Source organism: Geosmithia morbida (assembly GCF_012550715.1).
Source record: "Geosmithia morbida isolate 1262 chromosome Unknown scaffold_18, whole genome shotgun sequence".
Taxonomy (NCBI): Eukaryota; Fungi; Ascomycota; class Sordariomycetes; order Hypocreales; family Bionectriaceae; genus Geosmithia; species Geosmithia morbida.
The window spans coordinates 97,776-112,293 of record NW_023336205.1 but is presented as its reverse complement, the minus strand read 5'-3'; the positions used below and the strand labels follow the sequence as shown (position 1 = coordinate 112,293).

Sequence of the window (14,518 nt, the reverse complement as noted above, 5' to 3'; positions counted from 1 at the left end):
CATTACTTTCTCTCTTCCCTTTCCATCTTCTTTCCTCCCTTCTTCTCCTTCTCCTTCTTCTCGTCGTCTTATCTCTGCTCAGCTTGCAATACCGCGGTTGCACCGAACTGCCCTTCCGAAACTCCTGATATTCTGCTACCTGATCGGTCTCCTGCCATCTGCTCGGCGCAAAACTCTCATCCTCCGCCTCGCGTCCAGTCCAGCAGCGGAAGGGGGCCGAGTGGGAAACGGTTAGAGAGGGTTGACGCCTACCGCGAACGGCAAGCAGCCGCACACGAGTGTGTAGACGTTTTCCAGGACGAGGCGGGGTGGGGCAGGCAAGAGGCTGATAAGTAAAGCAACCGTATATTCAATGTGATCATCAATCGATGTAACCCATGCTTTCCCGGAAAACATCTCCGTTGGCGGGTCACCATTCGCGAGATTGACAAGATGCGGAGAAGGAGGGGCGGCAAGGACGGAATGGATGGAGAGGGGGGGAGGAGGGGAGGGGAATGATCAATTCGTCGTAATATTATTCCAGCATGAGAACACAAGGTATTTATCATTATAGCAGAGAACCAAGACACCAAGCTGGCTCAGATCAAAACTGAAACTCGGGTTTCCTACCCCAGCTCAACGCTCTCTGTGTCGGTTGACTGAACATTGAAACCCCCCTCCTCCCCTTGACGCTTCAATTGTACATTGTAAACTCGGATATCAACCGACGATGGAGTATATGCCCGCTCTCTGAAATATGCACGGCAATGCGTCACATTACCCTTTCTCGTCAAATGGTATATTTCATTTTCGTCTCACCGATATCATGACCGATCACGTGGCCGCACTTTTCTCGGTATTCATCCCGCCCACGTGAAGATGATGAAATTTTCCAGCCAGATGTGCTCTTTTTTTTTTCACTATAAGACGCCGCCGAATCCCCGACCGGTATAGTCTGCAAGGACGGTGCTCTGGCGGGATACGTAGGCGTCGCTTCATGCTTTTTTCGGGCCGTATGCGGCAGAGTCTGTCGATGTCGATGGTATGACGATATCGATCTCTCTCTGTAGCTGCTACCTACTCCGGCCAGTTGCCAAGGCGGTGGATAGCGCCGGTCGCCCGAAGACGCGGGGAAAGCAAGGAGATCCAGGAGATCCGGCTATCGAACTCCAGACTAGACTATGGGGGAGCAGAGCAAGGTTGAGTAGTTCAGCATGTCAAGGTTCAGAGGCTGCAGAGTGAATGGGGGGGGTTGGGCGTTTTCCTTTCACGGTCTTGGGGTATCCGATTGCACGTTGCTGTTTGAAGCTTGATCTTGGTTATCGTCAGTCTTGAAAGGGTATCGTGCATCGTGTATCATGTAGTGGCATAGAGAATATGCGGAGCCCCCTTTGTATCACGGTGATTGGCGATTCAAACTATAGACCTTTCCCTATATCTTCTCTGTGCTGCCCATCCATAAGTCCATCATTCTGGTGAGGAATCGGAAAGGCAAGAAGGCAACGCTCTCTCTAACTGTACAGCCTTTTCTTCTTTTTTCTTGACCGGCTGCGGCGTCGGCAGCAGGAATGATGACCTCTTTACATCCTCAATTCTTCTGCGTCTGGGGGTTAGGGTCGGAGGAAACTGGTGACGAGCACCGCGCTGGATTCATCGAGGCGATGTCCGTACAAGTGGTGCTTCTTCTAGAAAGTCATGGCCGCATCGAACTACGGAAAGATATTCTTTTGCCCGTCAGGTGCTTAGAACCTCAACCTCTTCACCCCCCCCCCCCCACGGTCCAGTCAGCTTAGTCTTCTCACCACGACACTCCACGACACTCCATCTACGAGTACAACTAATCATACAACGTGCCCTGTCAGTCGCAAAAGGGGACCCTGCCATACTTCGCTATCATTGGGGTGATATCCTCATTCTCTGTATACCCGAAGCTGGCTCGCAACGTCCCGTTAGTGCTTACCTGGTTCTTGTGCGCGCTCATCTTCCCATCACGGAACATTCCATCTTTTCTTCCAAGAGACAGGAGTCATGAAACGGCTTGCTTCACTATCGACGATTTTCTTGGTGACTTGTATAGTCTACAGTCAGTGGGCACATCCCGAACAGTTACGCAGCGCACAGACGTGGACACGGCGGTCGGTGGGAGATGATGTGTCGGTAGATGGACTTCTCGGGACCATGGGACTGTTCAAGAAAAAAAAAAACCCCTGAGCATGTTCGAAAAACCAAGATGTCCAAGGTCGATGAGATGAGGCCATCACTGAATACATTGATGCGTGGCATTACTTGACATAGGCATCATTGGTCCTACACACCAAGTCAGTTCAGCCACGGTTTATTTGCGAGATGCAGTGCGCAGATGGTCGAGACTCACCAACCGTCCTCGGTCAGGGGATAGAAACTACCTATCATCTGTCTCCCTGGATCGTCCTTGATGAATTTCAATCTGCACTGGAGATGTTCCGCCGTTTTCTTGTTCAGGTCCGCCTTACCCTCGATGACGTCGACAATCGTACCAAACACGTGTTGCTCCCTGGAGCGCTCCGAGACATACTTCCTCACTCTGGAGGAAGAATAGAGGGGTAAGTAAACCGTCATCACCAGCGTATGGAGAGGCATCGATGGGGAGGCGGCTTACGTCGTCGCGGTGTAACGCTGCCCATAAGGAAGCTTGATGGCCGTATACCCACTCTCGTCGGACTCCGCATGTCCCTTCGCATTCCCGCTCTCTGCAACATCGTCTGTATTCTTGAACCGGTGTCTCAGGCGGTTGAAGTGGGCATACGAGCCTTGATGCGTGTAGAGGAGCCTCTCAAAGAATAGAAGGCGGGACAGGCCTTTGCTCGACCAGCCCTCCTGGTACGTATCGGAGGACTCATCAATCCGAGAGCGATCCAGTCGGCCCCAGTATGCATCGAAGCCTCGCATGCGGTATTTATACAGACGGTTCTCATACGCTGTCCGTGTCAGGCGTGTGCCGTGTCCGACATACTGCTGGGGAGGGGTACTGACAGGGACTTCGACGGGTCAGGTCGATGAGATTGGTCTGCGTCTGGATGGCGGCCACTCCCCTCGGGTTGGTGTAGACCTTCCTTCCGTCGAAAGCGACGCAGGCGCAGTCTACATCGAACCCTGTGAGAACCTCACTGATGGACTTGTATAGACGCAGTACGATCTGTGGTATTCGAGGCTTAGCATTCTCATTGAGCCTGTCAGCGGTTCAGGAGGACTCGTGTACCTGGACGTGCCTGTATGGCCACCGTGGGCCTATAAAGGTCAGGGCGTTCTGAGTCCGGAGCGTGATTCCTGATCCAGGAGGCAACCTCTGGTTTTCCCGGACTGTAGCCTCGATCTCGACAATCTTCTTCATCGCGGCCTCCTCGTCCAGGCCATAGATGAAGAGGTCAATGTCGCTGGAACAGGCAGTGTATCTACGTGAGAGGACGTGTCAGCATCGCACACGGCTCATTCCAGTGCAAACATACTGGTAGTACGTCTCTAGAGGATCCTCGACCGCCGGTTCCTCCAAGGAATCGGGGTAGTCGCCAGCGTATGCGAGTAATGGCGACAATGCAGATGACCCAGCAGCGACAATGTTAGACCAGTCTTTTTCCATGCCCACCTCCGTCAGCATATGCGTGGATCTTCACAAGGCGTGCAAGGTGGGAATACCTAATCCGGCCAGACAAGCTGCAATGCTCACATGTCAGCCATGGGATTCCGAAGCTGTGATTGTAGCAGAGAGAGCCTACAATGCGTGAACGCGCTGAAATTGCGCTCATACTGAGTGAAGTCGTCCATGATGACCTTCGCCTGTTTATCCCGTGGCAAACGCATCAGGAACTTGTCCTTGTCACTTCCATTGCGGCCAGATGCACGCGGCAGAAACTGGTCCTCCCTTCCATCAAAAACCTGGACTAGATTAGCCAGGCCATCGATTCCCGTACCGCCCTGGGAAAAAGCCCTGCGCAGCTCAAGCTCATATTCAAGATAGGGCTTGATCAACTCCCTGACTTGGGCATCCGGGTTCTTGGACAGGTAGCTGATAAAATCGGACGGAGGTGGAACGGGTGGCGTAGGCAATCCCGTAGATGCAGTCTCTTCCACATCGCCGGCTTCTGGATCGGCACCGTGTGGTGGCTTGGTCCGATCACAGACGACGTCGCTGTTGCCATCCATGATGTGAGCAGTCGAGGCGGGCCCATCACCGAGAGGACTCCGGCAGCATATATAACGAAGGGGCCGCCGCAGTGGCATATTCCTGCAACTGGCTAGGTAAGTACCACTGTCTCTCCGTTATATGCGCGCTGACTCTCCTTACGCGACTCTTGGTGTCTATCACACCGCCAACTCGATATGCGCTATGGAAGGATTCGGGACTGATGCGAGGCAACGAGGCAATGCAAGCACAGGCACTTGGAGAGGAGAGAGTCATGTGCTCATACGTGGCTGCCATACATGCCGGCCTCCACGCACACAATCTTCACGGGTCGGGGATTGAATGATGTGCACAGCAGGTGGGCAGTCGCAACTACTTCATCCCAGCTCGAGCGGGGAAGAATGAAGACCGAAAGAGGATCTCTGCAGGGATCGTCGTCGTGCAGCGAGCTGACGGTGGAAGCTACGCCAGGCTCCAAGGCCCCCTCCCGTGCCTTCAGCAGGAAAAGGATTGCGGCCATCAGGCAGACAGATTGCCCACGTGGGGAAAAGAAGAGTGACTGGGGAGGGCAGGAAGATGATGGCTTATCCCATATGTTGCTTGACCATCCCCTTTTTTCAACGTCCTCGCTATGGAGAGCTCTCGTTATGCCAAATCTTGACAAGCTTAGGCAGCGCGATTTTGGGCGCATCTGTCGTCCTGTACTAATCTCACAGAATGATGGCGGCCATGATGGTGAGCCGTCACCACGACCGGCCCGCGACCACGACGAATGTACCAGTACTACTGCAGCTACAGACGATAGGGGCACGTGTCCGCCATCGATGCCGATTAGGAGTCGTCGTACCCCTGAGTTATGCCCAGCATGTGCCGGAATCGACTTTGGAGGCTTTCTTGAGGAGGAAAAGGCCGAGCAGAATCTAGGGAGGCTGGGAAGCTATCTCGACGACGACTGCCCCTTCTGCAGCCTCATATTTCAAGGCGTTCAATCGCACTGGGGCAAGGGATGGACTCCCGAGAGGCTTTGCGCCGAGTCGGGCAGCCCCCCGACTCTCTTTATTCAGAGCAAGAGCCCGACGGCTGTCCGGAAGCACGGCCGTGTCCACTATCCGCATCCCCGACTGTTGCTGGCACTGGATGTCGAAGCGCCCGGGTACTCTGAGAACCGAAGAGTCATCCGTGAGCTCGATCGGGTCAAGAACAGACACATCATTGCCGAAATCGAGGCCGTCCACGATGAGGAGGATACCTCCGGTGATGACGTAGACCACCGACGGTCCCCGGTACGACGTCGCGAGGTGGGAGCAGACATTGATGTCGACTTGGTGCAGAGCTGGCTACACCAGTGCAATAGCCATAAGCACACAGCCCAGGCGCGTCGACAGATGGAGCAGGGTGCCGTGGACATTGACTTCTTCAAATCGAGATGCGGCTTCCGGCTCATCGACGTAGAGCAGGAATGCCTCGTGCTGAAAACAGAGCCGTGCACCTTTGCCGCCTTGTCCTATGTCTGGGGCCGGCTTCCCACCGTGCTGAAACCCTCCGAAGATGGCAGCGAGCTGCCGATACTGCTCAGCACAAAACAAAGCCTGAAACGTCTCGGCGCCGCAGGCGGGCTATCCCAGGCCAATGTACGAGACGTGGAGCATGCCAGGCTGCCGCAGACGATTATTGATGCAATGGAATTCTCTCGCAGGATAGGGATGCGGTACCTCTGGATCGACACTCTCTGCATCGTGCAGGATGATCCCACCGACAAGTGCTTCCTCATCCAAGCCATGGACAGCATCTACGGCATTGCCACCGTCACCTACATAGCCGTGTCCGGGGGAAATGCCGATGCCGGACTCCGTGGCGTGAGTCCTCGTAGAGGTCGTCCAGTCGAGGCTACGGAGATTATGGACAACGGTACAAGGCACAGGCTAAGTCTGAGCCCCCCATCCCTCAACGAAGAGGTCCGGACGTCGCCATGGGACACACGGGGCTGGACATTTCAGGAGCAGGCTCTCTCCCAGCGATGCCTGTACTTTACTGAGAACGAGTTATTCTTCAACTGCATCGAGTGCCTGCGGCGGGAGGCCTACGACATCGAGAGCGCATATGAGCGACCCGGGATCAAGTTCCGGACCGGCCCGCCGTGGTGGACCCGCAATCTGCGCAAGGACCCCGACCCAACGCCGTATCGGTACCTCGGCGACCTGGCTGGTACCCTCACCGCTCAGGACTACCAGGCTGCTGTCCAGGCATATAGCAGGAGGACGCTGTCCTTCCCCGAGGATGTGCTCGCTGCCTTCGAGGGCGTCTTCAACCGCTTCTCTAGGCGGTCCACGTGCGATGACCTGGTCCTGCATCAGACGCAGGGGATCCCGGTCGAGCACATGCACCGGGCAATGCTTTGGTTCCCATCCGACGAGGCGAAGAGACGACTATATGGTGGCGAGGCTTCGGCCGATCGGTTTTCGACCTGGTCATGGTACGTCACCAAGACACCCGTGCCGAACAGAGCAGTGCTGACTTGGCGGGTAAAAACAACATAGGGCATCGTGGAGTGGACCGATCGAGTTCATGTTCGCAGACAGCATGTGGATATCGAGAAACATCTCGCTCGCACCGGCGAAGAAGATACCCATGCACGTCCTGATTCCCTTCTGGCACTACGGCGGTACCGACAAGAGGTTCTACTCTCAGGGCATCTGGAAGGCAGCCTGTGAGGTCACCGACCAGGCTGACGGCGGCGATGGCAAGGTGGAGGGAGAATGCTGCCGTTCGATGCGGTACGCGCGCGAGAAGATTGGCCTGGACATGGACCGACTTCTCGACCACGCGAGGGATGATACAGCCCGGACGGTGAAGCTAGTGCAGGGCCAGCTCGCCTTCTGGGGCGCGTGCGTGTACGCCCGTCAGGCGACGCTGCAGTTGAAGTCTGGGCGCGTACGGCAGCTGCGCATCGGACTGCACGCCGGGGAGTTCAGATTTGACGGTGGAGATGCCGAGGTTGACGAGTACGTCGCCGTCGTCACCTCGGACACGATTACCAAGCCACCAGACACGGTGTGTATACTGCTGGGGCTGCGTACGCGGAACGGCCCGTCCAAAAGGGTAGGTCTCGGCTGGATATACCTTTCCAGGGAAGCTGGAGTCGTGCCGCCGCCTTGGACGTACAAGTTGTTCAAGGTGGCTTGAGAGCTGACCAGACACCCCTCTGGCTAGCACGGAGGAGGAGTGGCTTGTTTGTAATCGTAGTAGGTGCTTTGATTCTATAGTATGAATATTCAAACCATGTCGAGAAGAAACTCGAGTTGCCTCTAGAGAGAGAAAAAATGATGGAAAAGCAAGTTCGTTAAGAGGAAGACGAAGAAGAAAAAAAGACGAAAACAAACTTTTTGTCTGGTATCCCGGCGCTTCTAATCTGAGAGATTCTAATCATCAAGACCGGAGGTATTTCTCACATAACAGAAAAAAAAAACTCCTCAAAAAAAAAACAATTGGTCTTTTTTTCCCATTCTCTGAACAAGAGCGACAGGGGTTGGTCCGGTCGGACTTGTGGGTCTGTATGGACCGCAAGAAAAAGAAGACGTGTATCGAAAGGAGAAAGATGTGTGAGAATCAAAAAAAAAAAAATTGTAGAAAAGAGGAAAAAACGCCGCAATCCCCATGCCAATGCTGAGAGCTGGAATTTAAAAAGAGAATAGACATTAAACACGATGTCAAAGACAAGGTTGGGAAGACTGAAGAGGTTGGGGAGTTCGTTTGGAAGAGATTGTCGGATCAGAGGATAGGGTCTGACGAAGAAGGGTGTCGGGGATGAGGGGGTAGGTTAGAGGAGGAATGGCTCTATTGGGCCATGACGGCCTTCTCAGCCATCTGCCTCTCCTTCTCCTCGGCAAAGACCTTCCTGCTCATCTCGAGGACGCGCTCGAATCCCTCGCGACCCTTGACGGCGTTCTCGTGGAAGCGGCAGACGAGGGTATCCTCAATCTTGTTCCGGATGCGCTGCCAGCCGCCGCAGAGGGCGGTGATGCGCGCGCTCTGGACGAACTGGGTAGCTCCGGCGCCGGCGGCCATGATTGCCGTGGCGGTCGGGGAGTAGACAACCTCCTCCTGGACGCGGACGAGGTTGCTCCAGGTGAGGTTCTGGCTGACCATGGTGAGGGTTCGGCTGGTGGGGTCGACGTACGAGGCCTCGTAGACGAAGGACTCGTTGCAGCTGCCCATCAGGGACTTGAGCCACTCGGGTGCGTTCTGTCGGCAGGTGATGAGTCGCTCGGTGCGGAGGATGCCCGTCGACGGGTCGACGCTGCGCGAGAGCGTGTCGACGGCGATGACGTGCTCCGACTTGTTGTTCCAGGGGCCATACTTGCGCCAGTTGGCCGTCGATACCTCCTCCCACGAGTAGTCGAAGGAGACTGTGTTGGAGAAGACCTTCATCTTGTTTTGGGTCCTGTCGATGTTCTGTCGGAGAGTTGAGAGGAAGGGAGTGAGTGGGGAGGGGAGGGAAGCCCCAGATGCTATCTTGGATGGATTATTATGCCGTTGTCTTTCTCTGTCGTCGCGTTTTCTCTTCGTCTATCTTGGTTTCTCTAGGTATCGTGGGGGGCGTTTTTCCCTTTTCCGAGCTTTGAGGGAAGGCTAAGAAGAATGAAACAAAACACACGGAAAAAAAAAAGGGGGGGGGGAGGGAGAGGGAAGAAGGTAAGATGAAAAAAAGAAATCGTCGCTGGAAAAATGGAAAGATGGGAAGGGGGTGGAAAAGAAGGAGATGAAAAATCCGGGGTTCCGATGGACCGGTGGCAAAGGATACGATGGCAATAGTGGAAGGGGGTGAAAGGAAACCAACGAAGGAGAACGAAGGTGATAGAGAGGGCCAGGAGAGAAAGAGAGAGAAAAAAATGGGTGAGGGCTTTTCTCCAAGGGAAAAAGAAAAGAAAAAAAAAAAACGGTCCCTCCGACTGTCGCATGTGAGAAGGAAAGGAAAGAGCAGTCAGTGAACAATGGGTACGGGATACATACAGGCTACAGGTACGCACCCATCGTACTCGTACAGCCTACGATAGCCTACAGCCTGCCTGTACAGAGCCCACAGCCCACATGTACTCCGTACAGAGCATATTACAGCCTACCGAGCCTACAGCGCACGATACAGAGCTTACAGGTATGAGGGGCCCAGGGGGGTGGGGAGTTCGGTGGAGCTAATCCAGACGTGGTAAGATCCGATTCTGAAGGATATGGAGCTAATCCCGATATGGTAATAGTTGGTGCCAATCGGGCGAGAATGGCCCGGGATGTCGAATTCAATATGAGCCCTTTTATTGGTCAGGAGGCTCTACCCTGGGACCCTGGGGCCCGTTTACTCCCCTTTCTAGCGGCAATTACGGAGTACAGGAGAAGACGAATTTCGAAAGGAATTAGTTCGTCCACAGCGACTACATGTACATGCATCGGGCGGGTTCGATGCCTGGGGACTTGGGATTGGAGGATTTCCTACCGGACAAAAGGCGTGTGTGTGGGACGGGCACATGGAGAGTTTGGGTCACGGATACGGTGGATCGCTTAGAATGTGATGGTGTGCCGATGACAATGATGGCGCTTTTGTCTCTTGTTTCTTTTGTTTTTTTTTTGTTGCTTGTCTGATTTTTATTTATTTAAGTTCTGAATTTTTTTTGGTTTGCTTTGTGCTTGCCTACACTTAGTAATCATCGCCACGGCTAATGACTTCCTTGACCGTGGGGCGGATGAGGATGGTCTGTAGAGAAGAGAGGAAAGAGTGTTAGTAGGTACTGGGAATGATGACGACTGGCGGCTACCTACGTGCTCGAACTGGGCCGTGTATGATCCCTTCTTGTCGCACAGAGGCGGGTAATCCTCAACAATGCCAGCCTGAACCAGGTGGTTAAGCTATAGAGAGAGAAGAAGAGAAGAGAAGAAAAGGTCAGCATGTGTCACCAGGAAAATGAAAGATGAAAGATGAAAGAGGAGAGAAGAAGAAGAAGAAGAAGAAGAGAGAGAGAGAGAGAGAGAGAGAGAGAAAACATACTCCGAGGAGATACTTTTCTTGGCCGAGGCGATCGAGGTAGCGACGACAGAACGGCAAGGTGCCAAAGTTCTTGTTGATGACACTGAGCAGCGACTTTGCCGAGCTGAGACGGAGGTCGACGTGCTGGGCGTCGCCGCGGCGAGCGTAATGCGACGTCTCCATGTCGTCGCGGACGTATCCGTTGCCGGTGCTGCCAAAGGTCTCGATGGCGAAGACGTCTCCCTCCTCCATCTTTGTCTGGTCGTTGGACTTGACGATGGGCACGGCCTTTGTGCCGTGGATGCTGTAGGGCAGGATGTTGTGGCCGGTGAGGTTGCGGATGCTCTTGACGGGGTAGGTGGTGCCGTCGATCTCGACCTCGTAGCTCTCCATGGTCTCCTGGATGACGGCGCCGATCTCGCCGACGCGGGCGTCGATGCCGGCCTCGCGGATGCCGGCGTTGGTGGCCTCCTTGACGGCTCGGAGGAGGTTGTCGTACTTGGGTTCGAAGGCCATGGTGAAGGCCGAGTCGACGATGCGGCCGTTGACGTGGACGCCAAAGTCGACCTTCATGACGTCGTCCTGCGACAGCGTCATCTTGTTGCCCGCGTTGGGCGTGTAGTGCGCGGCGCAGTGGTTCAGGCTCAGGCCGCACGGGAAGCCCATGCCGGCGATCTGGTTGTCGCCCTCGGTCAGGCCCTGGTGGCCCGACAGGGACCGCACCCCGTCCTCGATCATCTCGGCAATCTCCGTCAGCGACTGGCCCGGCTTGATCGTCTTGGCCGCGTACTGCCGCACCTGTCGGTGGATCTCGGCCGCCTCGCGGTAGTCGTCCAGGAAGTCGCTCTGCAGGTTGTCTAGGTGCCGCTTCTCCTCCGACGTCGTCCGGTACCGGTTCTCGTCCGCGTACTCGACCTCCTCACCCTTCGGGTACGTCTTGTTCGGGAACAGCTGGCTGACCATGACCCGCGGCGGCTCCGTCTGGCTCGTCGCCGTCTTCTTCTTCCTGCGCGGCTTTCTCTTCTTCTTCTTCTTGGCCGCCGTCGCCGCCGTGTCGTCGTCCTCTCCCTTCTCGTCCGAGTCGTCGCCCTCGTCGTCCGCTCCGGCCGCCGCTGCCGAGGGAGGGGTTCCCTCTACCTTGGAGTCGTCGACTTTTTCTCTCTCTCTTTCATCAGTCTTGAGAGCTCTCTGTCGTTTCCTTGGTCGGTGCGCCTCTTCAGTCGAGGAGCAGACATCTGACAGATCTGGACGACTCACCTTTGAGCTCCGCCAGAGCATCTGTGAGAGGTTGCGCAGCCATCTTGTTTGAGTGGCCCGTTCTTGGTGGCGATATCTGTGGAAGGAAGAAAATTGAGCTTTAGGATTTCAGATGGAGACGATCCTTACCCCGCCAAAAAAAAAAAAAAAAAATTCCAGGAAAAAATCAGGAGGGACATAGTTGACAGAAATACCGTCTACGGTCATCACCGGAAATAGTGTGTGCACTGTAGATTTATTTATGTCACCCACTCAACCGTAGGCCACGAGCACCGACAGCAGACAAGCACAGAGATAATCTGCTGAGAAGCAAATCATGGTAATGTGAGATTAAACACCGATAGATGGGATTATCCTCTCCCACGTACCACTACAATTTAAGGGCAATGATGATTGAGGTATCGAAAACGGCAGACGAGGTGAACCGAGGACTAGGAAGGTCAGGCCAAAACGACATGAGGGAAATCGAGCACATGTCCAGGTGTTGCCGATACCCATCACAGCAGTATACCAATACTGAATCTGCGGGTTGCCCCTGGTCTTGTCTTTCTGTCACCGGTTGCGTCTTGGACATTCTCTGGGATATATCATATACTGTAACAGGATAATGCTCCCCTTCAAACCCGTCAAATAACCGAAGGCGGGTAGAATGATGCACCGGGCATTTCATTTATCGGGTGGGGCAAAAGTCAGCCATCAGGAGCGCTAAATGTGGGGAAGCAGTTCGGAGCATCTCGCGCGAACAGAGCTGCTGTTCCCATGTTGGAAACATAGTTCATCTCAAGAAAAGAACGAAGAGAAGCTTGATCATATTCCATGGAGGACCAAGTACAGAGGCTTGTCGACAAGGCATGGAAGAGATATGAGCAGACACTGCCAGATAGACGTCTACGTGAGTATTCTTCCCCCCCCCCCCAAAAAAAAAAAAAAAAAAAACCGCTCTCTCTCACACGCACACGCACACACAAACCTAGGCAAGACAACGTTGGCACGTATAGTCTCGGAACGTCTCCAGGCACGCGCATCGAACAATGACAGCTCAGCACCCCTGGTAGCCCTCGCCATGGCAATGGACGGATTTCACCTTACCCGGGCTGAGCTGGACGCCATGCCGGACCCGGCGTACGCGCGCGCCCGTCGCGGCGCCCCTTTCACCTTCGACGCCAGCCGATACGAGAAGTTGGTTCGGCAGCTGCGCGAGCCGCCGTCCAAGGGGCCCGTGCTAGCCCCGACCTTTGACCACGCCGTCAAGGACCCGGTAGAGGGGGACCTGGTGATCCCGGAGACGGCGCGCATCGTCATCATCGAGGGCCTGTACCTGTCCTTGGACGAGCCCGTGTGGCGCGACGCCCGGGAGCTGTTTGACGAGATGTGGTTCGTCGACGTCGACGCCGACGTGGCGAGGGCGAGGCTAAGGGAGCGGCATCTGCGCGCCGGCATCGTGCAGACCCTCGAGGAGGGAGACAGACGCGCGCTGGAGAACGATATACCCAACGGTCTGGACATTATCAAGAGGAGGCTGCCTGTCGACGAGGTCATCGTCAGCCGTGAAGATGGGGCCTGGGTTCATTCTTGAGGACACGGGAAATATGGTACTGATAGAATCTCTCTTTGTCTTTCATAACAGCACACGCTATTCTTACTATAAAAACAAGAACGAAAATTTGTCAAGAAAATACACGGGAGAGAGGAGAGAGGAGAGAGACCCGTGTAGAGTTAGTCATACGACAGAGTGACCAGCTGCTCACCCTCGAGAGCTCCTCCAACTCGGACACCTCGGCGTGGTCCCTCGTCGCCTTCATCCGATAACACCACGTGACGGCATTGCTCTCAAAGAGAAACTCCCCGCCCACCTGTCGCGGGTCGCCACCCCTGTGCATTCAGGCCTCTGGGCATGTCGCTCACGGCCTTGCAGATGGCCGAGATGGCCATGGCGGGGACGGACCTCGACTGCTATGCCGGCACGGCGCCCGCGTCCCACGTCTCGATCAGGCCCAGGGCAGACGACAGCCGTCGATCGGGGTCGGCGTATACCGGGCACTTGCAGCCCGTCGGCTCGACGTAGCTCTCTATCAGGGCCGGGTCGCCGCACCCGACGAAGACGACGGACGTGTTCTCGGGGAGCGAGTCGGGTGCCACGGCCTCGCCCACGGCCTCGACCTAGTCTTGGCATGACCGGGAAGCCGTCGGAGCCAAGTGGGAGGGAAGGAGGGGGAAGGGGAGAGCATGTCGCCGGACGTGTCCATACACCGCAGTAGAGATGTCGGATGAAGATCACCAGCACGCGACCGGTCGCACCGTCGCCGCTCCAGAGAGACTTGGACGGGTGGAGTGCGCCGGTGTGGTCTGGTACGGTGTAGTCTTGTATTGAATGTAGCTTGTCTACCGCGGGGACCTCGTCTGAGGCTCTGACCTATGCGTCTTTTCCTCTCGTCGTCGTCATTGCCTATCCTACGCTTTGCTGTCGTCTTCAATGGTGTTCCGATGGTGATGATGATGATGGCGTGGCGAGGGTCATCCCCGCAGTGGTTTCAAGCAATGTGCCATTCACCACCAAGGTAATAGAGAAGCAGTAATATTCCTTTCACATCTTCCTTCCCCATTCAGTCGATGATCCTTATTTAGCCAATAAGAGAAGCATTATCAGATGTCTGCATATAAACTGAAGACGGAAGCAAGATGATTCCAATCATGGCGCGCGCGCGTTATTGATTAGACTGCTAACATTATTAATACAGAACAGCGGACAGCCCACACTGAGTAGCCCTCACTCTTTTTTTCTTCTTTCTACCTTGAAATCTTGGCCCTTCGAAATCACCAACTTCATACCACCAGATCTGACCGCAACGATGGACAGCATCTTCAACATCGCCTTATCAGACTCAGACTCAGATTCAGAGCAGCTGGCCCTGACTAAGGCCAGGCGTACCCAGCAGACCGAAGAATCATGGACTGCCATCAGAGATACATATCACGTAAAAATTGAGAATGGAAATGTGAGCTCTCTGTCTTTCTTTTCTTCCGTCATCTCTCTCTCTCTCTCTCCCTTTCTCTCTTCCTTGCTCTCTCCTGCTCTCTCTTCTCCCTCCCTCTCTCTTCATGTCTTGTGT

General features: G+C 54.8%; 6 protein-coding genes across 6 annotated transcripts; 2 read left to right on the top strand and 4 right to left on the bottom strand.

The window, feature by feature from the left end:
• Nucleotides 1-2,261: 2,261 nt before the first annotated feature.
• On the bottom strand, nucleotides 2,262-4,658 carry GMORB2_3402 (Ankyrin repeat; the record flags this gene model as incomplete). The annotated part of the gene is made up of 9 exons (XM_035465378.1): nucleotides 2,262-2,286; nucleotides 2,354-2,542; nucleotides 2,618-2,936; nucleotides 2,992-3,154; nucleotides 3,218-3,410; nucleotides 3,465-3,585; nucleotides 3,652-3,669; nucleotides 3,732-4,144; nucleotides 4,438-4,658. The coding sequence occupies 9 exons, from the start codon at nucleotides 4,656-4,658 to the stop codon at nucleotides 2,262-2,264; spliced, it is 1,662 nt and encodes a 553-aa protein (XP_035318643.1).
• Nucleotides 4,659-4,731: 73 nt separating this feature from the next.
• Nucleotides 4,732-7,321, top strand: GMORB2_3401 (Heterokaryon incompatibility protein (HET); the record flags this gene model as incomplete). Its single annotated transcript, XM_035465377.1, has 3 exons — nucleotides 4,732-5,400; nucleotides 5,470-6,611; nucleotides 6,676-7,321. The coding sequence occupies 3 exons, from the start codon at nucleotides 4,732-4,734 to the stop codon at nucleotides 7,319-7,321; spliced, it is 2,457 nt and encodes an 818-aa protein (XP_035318642.1).
• Nucleotides 7,322-7,972: 651 nt separating this feature from the next.
• On the bottom strand, nucleotides 7,973-8,566 carry GMORB2_3400 (PRELI-like family; the record flags this gene model as incomplete). Its single annotated transcript, XM_035465376.1, has 1 exon — nucleotides 7,973-8,566. The coding sequence occupies one exon, from the start codon at nucleotides 8,564-8,566 to the stop codon at nucleotides 7,973-7,975; it is 594 nt and encodes a 197-aa protein (XP_035318641.1).
• Nucleotides 8,567-9,824: 1,258 nt separating this feature from the next.
• On the bottom strand, nucleotides 9,825-11,451 carry GMORB2_3399 (uncharacterized protein; the record flags this gene model as incomplete). Its single annotated transcript, XM_035465375.1, has 4 exons — nucleotides 9,825-9,881; nucleotides 9,947-10,033; nucleotides 10,173-11,263; nucleotides 11,409-11,451. 4 exons carry the CDS (start codon nucleotides 11,449-11,451, stop codon nucleotides 9,825-9,827), a joined length of 1,278 nt encoding a protein of 425 aa, XP_035318640.1.
• Nucleotides 11,452-12,471: 1,020 nt separating this feature from the next.
• On the top strand, nucleotides 12,472-12,984 carry GMORB2_3398 (Phosphoribulokinase uridine kinase family protein; the record flags this gene model as incomplete). The annotated part of the gene is made up of 1 exon (XM_035465374.1): nucleotides 12,472-12,984. The coding sequence occupies one exon, from the start codon at nucleotides 12,472-12,474 to the stop codon at nucleotides 12,982-12,984; it is 513 nt and encodes a 170-aa protein (XP_035318639.1).
• Nucleotides 12,985-13,361: 377 nt separating this feature from the next.
• Nucleotides 13,362-13,821, bottom strand: GMORB2_3397 (uncharacterized protein; the record flags this gene model as incomplete). The annotated part of the gene is made up of 2 exons (XM_035465373.1): nucleotides 13,362-13,568; nucleotides 13,657-13,821. Coding segments are annotated over 2 exons (372 nt in total), but the record flags the coding sequence as incomplete, so codon positions are not given.
• Between the last annotated feature and the right edge of the window lie 697 nt (nucleotides 13,822-14,518).